The 8,455-nt window shown below is 35.4% G+C and overlaps 1 protein-coding gene across 2 annotated transcripts; it reads left to right on the top strand.

Moving 5' to 3' along the window:
- Positions 1–2,250: 2,250 nt before the first annotated feature.
- LOC112525841 lies at positions 2,251–5,977 on the top strand. Of its 2 annotated transcripts, XR_003070448.1 has the most exons (5): positions 2,251–2,795; positions 3,237–3,306; positions 3,400–3,480; positions 5,703–5,749; positions 5,831–5,977. XR_003070448.1 is itself a non-coding variant. In XM_025136132.1 (4 exons), the coding sequence occupies exons 1-3, from the start codon at positions 2,421–2,423 to the stop codon at positions 3,456–3,458; spliced, it is 504 nt and encodes a 167-aa protein (XP_024991900.1). In that variant the 5' UTR covers positions 2,256–2,420; the 3' UTR covers positions 3,459–3,480; positions 5,703–5,977. The 2 variants fall into 2 exon arrangements, 1 of the variants encoding a protein (XP_024991900.1); XM_025136132.1 differs by having other exon boundaries at positions 2,256–2,795; positions 5,703–5,977.
- The last annotated feature ends 2,478 nt before the right edge of the window (positions 5,978–8,455 follow it).

The following is an 8,455-nucleotide window of genomic DNA, read 5'->3' as shown; positions in this document are numbered from 1 at the left end:
CTAGTCTTCGATTTTGCCAATGGCTTTAAGTATGTACCAAGACACCAACTTACAAAGACCCAATAACTACTAAGTGTTGCTAAGGTAGAGGAACAGATCAGTGGGTCATCACCAAATCAATAGGTGACCCAACAATAAATAACTATTGGTCAGCATGCTAGTTAGAGGGTATTTTTACTGAGAATTTCTCTATGTCCGTCTGAAAATGACATGTTCCCGTCCCAACTAAAGAGAACAATTTTCCCATTCAGATTTGTTTTGCTATGACAATCAGTAAAACTCAAGGGCAAACAATTTTGTTGATAGGTGTTTATCTAAGAGAATTGGTATTCTCGCATGACCAACTTTACGTGGCATTGTCGGATATCACATGGTAATATACAAAGGTATTAGTAATAACTACTAAAAAGTTCAATATGGACCAAGTCTACACATCAAACATGGTGTATCAAGTTCTAAGTGATGATTGTTGTTTATATTTTGTTCAAAAATAAATTTTAGATTTGTTGAATGAAAAACTGCATTAATTTTTCATTTTTAGACGATTCATCCCATTACATTGCCAAAAACTTTTGAGACAACATTTTTCATTTCAAATATATTTTGCAAAGAAAAAATTGAACATATGCTAATAGAACCTTTACATCACGTTGCATTACGCAGATAAATAGGTAGACATGAGAATGGAGCGAGGACCCCAATCCCCATCCCCGTCTCCATCCCCATTGGGGAATATGATCACATTCCTTTTCCCAGATTTGTGTAAAATCTATTTTAATTCCGATTCAGTTCATTCTTGATTCTTCAAATTCACAAGACATTTATCTAAAACTTCTGTTTAGATATGATTTTCCAAATGATAAAATAGTGTAGTAAAGTGTTGAAACTAGTACGACTCGATTTCGAAAAGTTGTGAATGTGAAGTTTCTAGTCTACATTTGGATTGATTCGCCATGCATTTTGTTTTCAAATCTTTTGAAAAGGTTCGTAAATGAAGTTATGTTAGTGGTTTACTACACTCTTATAAGTTAAACTCCTCTTAGATTCATAAGTGTCTCAATTTAGTGTGTTTGAAAAACGAAGCTTTTAAGGGGATCGGTCAATCTTTTTGTGCTTCAAATACCCCGTTTGATTCATTTTGTAATTGGAAGAGAAAAATGTAACGTTCAAGGCAATTGTTAAATTTTTTAATGGTGTTTTTATTTTAAAGATGGTACGCTTTTGTAGATGGTCTGTGTTTAAATTCGAATGTGACCTCCTTTTCCGTACCGGGAAGAGGGTGGCACAAAGTATATATAATATATGTAATATTTGGGGATAGAGCGAGACCACGACCATGATACTTGTCCCCATTCCCATCCTAATTTTAACTTTCAGGTATCCCCGTCTCCTTCCTAGCCTCCGATTTTGTAGGGTGTCCTCGTATCTTCGGGGAGTTCTCGTATGTGTTTGGACGGATACACCAGGTTTCCGGTGGGAGGAGTGTTACTCTTGTGCCCATAAATAGGTAGTTGGATATATAGGAATGGCAACGGGACGAGTAGTGGTATCCCCGTTCCCGAAACCGATAGCTAAAACCGTCCCCGTAACCGTTCCGATCGGGATCTTATCGAGGATCCCCATCGGGTCCCCACGGCTTCCCAGACCCTTGTTGGGGAACCTGTTAAGGGTAAAAATCATCTTTTCCACCGTTGGTTATAACCGAAACTCGAAATCGATCTGAAAAAAATTACCATATGCTAATTTTCACAATTAAAAGTAAATTACAATCTTTTTTAAAGATTTAAGTTTAAATGTCTCAAACATAATCGAACAAATTACAAACAATGTATTAGATTATAATATAAAACTAAACAGAAATTCAAACATCATACAACTAAAATCACGATTTTAGACAAATAAACTAGAGTTTTTCGTGAGCTTTATTTGGATTGTTGAGGTAAAGTGGATAAGAGTCTTTTAAATTTTAATGCTACTATTTTCTTTTAATGATATTATATATATATATATATGTATATGTATATAAATTAATATTAATATATATATATACACACACATACCAGGCCGGGCGGCCGATGATCACCGTCCTCGCCCCCGTTAAAATCCCCGAATTTGTCTCTGTTCCGTCCCCAATAAGATATATCCGAACCCGATCCAAAAGTTTCGATTTTCAGTTTTCACGGTCGGTTTGAGTTTTTTTTTCCCAATCCCTGTGGGTATAAAAGAAAGATGAAATTAACAAAATTTGTCCTTCAGTGATTTTGGAAATAACTTTCTAGTCGTCTCCCCAACCATGAAAACCAGATAAAGAAATCAAAAGGGAAAGGAGGAAAGTTGTTGGAAAGAAGATCACGAACTTATCTTCCACTGCAGGATTGGGTAAAGAAATTCTTTCGAAGTCAATTTCGTGCCTTCCGTTTATGGGAAAATCGGTTCCATCTTCGGCAAGGCTACAAGATTTTGCCAGGGTTATAACATCCGATCGGATCCAACAACAATCGAAACGAGGCCCTAAACCCGTTTTCAACCGGACCCGAGTTGTGCCTCCGCCGGAACCTGCCAAATCGAAGGGGATTCGGATTGTTCAATCAGAGAAGCAACAACAGAGAGTAAAGATAATGGAAGAAAATTCATCCATGGACCGCCGGATTCCGCTGGCGGAGGTAGTGTTGGAGTGCTCGAGACGGTGGTTCCAGGAAACCCTTAGGGATGCAAAAACCGGTGACACCAGCATGCAGGTGTTGGTGGGTCAGATGTATTGCAGCGGTTACGGTGTGGTGAAAGATGCACAGAAGGTGTTCGACCATTTTCCTCGCTTATTCTTTCCTTTACTTGTTCATAATTGGAATTTGGAATGGACTTTGCTGAGCCCATTGTTCCAACTGAAAATCTCGTCTAACACATCGCCCTTGTTGCTCTTTTTTAGATCTTGGAAGGCGTCATATAGCTATTATTTATTATTTCTTAAATCTTTATGAATGCCATTGATGAAGTCTCCATATTATCAACATTTTTCTCAGTTTTTGATAAATTGTCCGTAAATGTCATTGTAACTTCTGTTAATTTTCCGAAATAATGATCTCATTTGGATACCACTCACAGCTACAGTTATCCTTGATCAATTTTGGAAGATAGGCTCTAGTTTGTGTGATAATCTGGGTGATGGCTTGCCCTTGTCGATTCTTGAACTAGTTGTTTTTATCAAAATGAATTAGTTTTGATGCTTTGGATATTAGGGACAAGCTTGGATTAATAAGGCTTCCAGGAGTCGAAGCTCGGTATGGAGAGTTGGTGATAAACGCCCAGGTGCTTATACATCTTCTGTCTTATTTATTTAGGGACAACCATGTAGTTTATCTACTGATGTTACCGATATGCTTTGTGTTAATCTTCTGATAGGTTATGATGCTAGTGACTCAGATACAGATGAAGTGAAGGCTGGGGAAACACAACACTAAATGTTCTGTGTTAATCTTCAAAGTGAGTTGCATTCTTGTCCAACTCTATTGTTATTGGTTTTCCTTAACTATTGACTTTGAATCATTTGATCACATAATCCAAGAATTAATCGGCCAAAAGAAGCTGAGAGAACTTGTTGCTTGTGTTCTCCTATTGGAAACCATATAGCAAAGATCTAGGACTGAGAATGATGCAGGAAGAAACTTGAGAGGGGGAAGCAGGTTTGAATGGAAGGGGAGGAGTTAACAAGGGACCAGTTTCTGTTTTTCTTTATGAGCTTTGGGGTTAGTCTGGATTCAAATCTGTCCAGTCTTGGTAGAAGAACTGGTCCAATTCACCCCCTCCCATCCATCAATAACTCCTTACTCCTCTCCAAATTAAAACTCACAAATGTTGTGTTTGAAAACACAGTTGTTGACGTATTAAGTGAAGATCAATGCCATTATTTGAAATTTTCTCGTAAACTGAATGGTCTGAGTGAAGCCGTAAAAATAAATAATCACACCCAATATATCCTGCTTAAAATCCCCCGGGGAGTGTATGCAGGCATGTCTTCTTCCCAAAAGGTACAGCGGCTGTTTCCGTGAAGACTGGCCAGGAATGAGTGTCACGATTAAAAGAAATCCTCCACCCAGCATCTGTAATAATCCCTAGTCAGCGTTTCAGTACACTCACTCTGTGTGAAGAGTGAAGATGTGAGCTCCACTAAAATCAAAATTTAACTGTACTTAACTTATAATAGGCACAAACAACAATCTTTTTCCAAGAGAACAAAAGGTACAATATTTGGTTTTAGGGTCAAATGTTACACTGGAGTTGATCTATTGGCTGCATCTTCATGGCTGACAACAATTCATATGCATTCTAGGCTGTAATGCACCAGCATTCCTGCAAAATTTGGGGAATATCTCTCTTTTAACATCCTTTGTTCAAGTGTTTGTGCCTTGACTCCAATATAGCTTCTCTTATGTAAATGTTAAATGTTAAATGAAAGATTCTGAATGTAACCAAAGGGCCTCTGGCCTAGCGGTATGTGAGTCCTTGGTCTTCTAGGAGGTCAAGGGTTCAAACCTCACCAAAGATGAGGAGGGTGTGTGAGTTTATTTGTTCTATTTGCCGTATATAAATATTATATACTTCAAAAAAAAAAAAAAAAAAGATTCTGAATGTAATACATTCTGAACTCACTAAATAAAAACTAACAAAAGGGTGTAGCCCCACAGGAAGGCAAGAACAAAGACATGTTCCAAAATAGAAAATAGGGTCTTGTTAATCCTTTTACCTTCTGTCATGGTTACAGAGAAGAAGTAGCAATGAACATTCTTCCCTTAAGAATTCTGTTGCAATAAGGATGCCAACGTGAAGATGGTGATTGTCAAATGGAAATGAGTTTCTTATTGATGGCATAAGCTGCATATCATCGATACAAGAATTGTTGTAAGATTCATTGGGAAAAACTACCTTTGGTGGTCCGTAATCCGTAACTTGCGGCTTGTTAAAAAAAGGATCCAGTTGCATTCAAAATTTTAATTGAAAAGTCTGTCTTTATTTCTTCTGCCCTTCCTTTCTTCCTACTCATGATTTTGCTTGAACGAGTTTAATGGTTTGGCTTATCCTGGTATAAAAGTGGCGAAAGGTTATTTTCATTTGATAACTGAAGGTATAAGTTAAATAAGTTGCAGTGTTGCTGAGTGCAATATCCTTAAGGTGGTGCTAAACCCCCTAAATACCTTGAATATGTTCTTTAAACATCAAATATATACAGAGTCGTATCCTGTACTTCGTTCTCAAAATTCCGTTCAAATTTTTATTTATTTTCCTTCTGAAATGATCTATTTGCATTTCGTGCCAGTGATCTTTTTTAAACTATACGAATCCCATATGGAGTAGGGTCTGGGGGACATTTTGTATGTGTGTTGATTCTAGGGTCTTTTTGTTAACTTTCTGCCAAGTGTCCTTAAAACCCATAACGTTCTCACAGGTTTGAGAATGTCACTTCTTAAGAGAAGAATACACAAGAATGCCTATAAATCTGTCAGAAGGTCATGGATTTAGAAAACACTCGTCAAAAGGTCATGTTACTTGCGTTTTCGGTATAAACGTCATCCTTATTTTTCTGGCCAGCGTCATTACCTTACTAATCTTGTATTGTTTAGGAGCCAAGTTGTAGCGTTGGTGATATGGAAACACGCGTTTGTAAATCAATGTTGTATGGTCGTTAATGTTAATGTTGTCTTGTGCAGTGCATCATCAGCGGGTGGGTCAACACAGTGGTCAAACTCGTCAACAGGTCTTCTGTCCAACCTCAATCTCATCCTCTTTTTTCTATTTCTTAGCCTTTTAACCTACAGGTTCTTTGTATCACTACCAGATTGCTTCCAGACTCGAGTATTTTGGGATTCTCTTTGTGTGAAATTTGCAAGCTTTGTAAGTCAGTCAGGTATTACGATGGTCGAAAGAAGTTGCTCGTATATCATTCGTTACAATTTTAACCCCGAGGCTCTACTTTCTGATTGGCATACAATTTCTCCGAAAATGACGTTTTAACCAGTTTTTTTAAGCATATAATATTTATATGCGACAAATGCAACAAATAAACTCACAGATCCTCCACACCTACGGTTAGGTTTGAAGCCCGACCTCTTAGGAGGCCAAAGGCTATGATATTGTTAGCCCGCTAGGCCAAAGGCTCTTTGGTGACGTTTTAACTAGTTGTTTGTTGCTTTACCTCTTTTGTTCCTTTGGATGAATGTTGATGGAATGCGATTTCTTGATGACCTTCAAATATGTAACTAATAGTGTTAGGGTTCTTTTACCAAACGCTTACCAGCACGTCCGATCCTGACATCTTATAGGCCGTGGCGAGATATGAAAAAGGGCCCTTAATAAATACAAAAAAATGTTTAACATATCGTTTTTATAATCGGAAATAACATTGAATTCAAGAAATATTAATAGTTCATATAAAACTGTTTTTCCAAATATTCATAGATGCAAAATCAATCAATAATTAATTTTAAGTTAATATTATCTACTATAACATTTACGTAGTATCAAACATATTATGATACACATTTAATATATAAATTGACATTAATTGGGTTCTCAATATTGACTATTCGAATTAACACTCGATGTGGACCAATATAAATCAATTGGATTTTCATCTCACATCAGCTTAATACTTTCCATCTCCGCTTTAAACTTTTAGAGTTAAAAGAAACTTCTTTTAAAAACCCATCAATCTTAGAATCAAAAGTCCATGTTGGTTATAACTTGAAATTTTGTTCCTGTTTTTCGAGATAGAAGAGTATTTAAAATTCATACACTCGATATTAGGTTATAAGGAGTCAATAATGTATAAAAAACAATGATAGTTTTAAAATCCTAAACATAGATATAAGTTGGACAATCTCATATAGTTGATAATTTTCAAAAAGTAAAGTTTTCTTAGGAGCTGTTTGACAATTGCTGAATGGTTTGGTGCAGAATGATAAAGTGCAAAATGAAATGTAATTGTTTGGTAATTGTGTACAATGAAATTAGGACTCTTAATGGCTAAGGGGGATACATGATACAAAATCATTCAGAAAGATTTAGAACCATTAAGAGCAGACTTTTTTTTTTTGTCAAACAAGATTTACCTCTTAATGATTCAGATGTTACCTCTTAGTAGAACTATTAAGAGGTAAACAAACAACCCTTTAGTTAATAACAACCTATAAATCAACTACATTCTAATACAAAAATAGAATTCACGTTGATAAAATAATTAAAAGAGTTGGTGAGAAATGATAGGAGAATAATAATATAACAAAGTTTTTACACATAGTTTTTTATTTTGGTACTAGTTTAAAAAAAAACTTGAAGACACAATAAACAATACTATTAAATGAACGACTAATTAACTTTTTAGCTTAAAAATATTTTATTTTTCAATATAAATAACTAATAAATGTCTGGGTTCTTTGATATAATACAAAAAAAAATTGGGTTCTATTAGATACTAAAAAATTTGTCTTTTTACGGTTTTTTTACTACTACTATACTACTAAATTTTATAAAAATTGGGCTCATATTTTTTGTGGATCCTGGACTTATGCCTTCCCCGCCCTCCCAAAAGGACTGCCCTGCTTACCGGGTAAGCATTTGTATCACCACACTCACGTTATAGTTATCGATTAGCATTCACAACCAACAAGTAGATTGTTGGTACGCATCTATCACCAGGTAAGCTTTTATCAAGAAAAAGTCACCACATTCACTCACCGGGTAAGAATCTTGATCCTTGTCTTGTCTGTTACTGGGAAAAATATTCAGCCAAATGGACCTGGTAATCACTTATCCAAGAAGTGTTTGGTAAACGATCGCTTGCTCAATTATCTTTTAATTAACTAAAACAATGATTTTTTTAATTTAATTAGAATCATGATAAAAGATATTAATAGTCTATTTACTATAAATTTACCTTATAAATACGATATATATATATATATATATATATATCTATATAGGGGCTGGTTCAAATAGAAACCAACCATATGGTACAAACTATGTAAATCGATCTTGATCGTTCATTTTATCATCAAACGATTATTATTAAATGAAATTAAATAAACAATAATTTAATTAATGTATTAATTGATATGAGTATGAACAATTGTTCAAAGGGTAAATTGGTCAAACGGTCATTATTAAATGAGTATTAAAAAATAATCAATTAATCATTAAATTAATTGGGYTGCTTATKRACAATTGTTCACAGGGTATTTTGGTAATAAATCCTCACGCATCGTGAACCCGATATTCTCCMGCCGATTTGTAACCTACGATCGATTATGAACATATTCACAACTCATGTTAACATGTCGGCCCTATGCTCGTGTGAACATCATCTGTGTCCTTGCAATGTAAACACTATGTTCATATGTTCATATATGTTCACATGTCGGCCCTATGTTCGTGTGAACAGCATCTGTGTCTTACAATGTAAACA

Source organism: Cynara cardunculus, assembly GCF_001531365.2.
Source record: "Cynara cardunculus var. scolymus isolate 2C chromosome LG 13, CcrdV1, whole genome shotgun sequence".
Lineage (NCBI taxonomy): Eukaryota > Viridiplantae > Streptophyta > Magnoliopsida > Asterales > Asteraceae > Cynara > Cynara cardunculus.
This window is presented reverse-complemented; position numbering and strand designations above follow the sequence as displayed.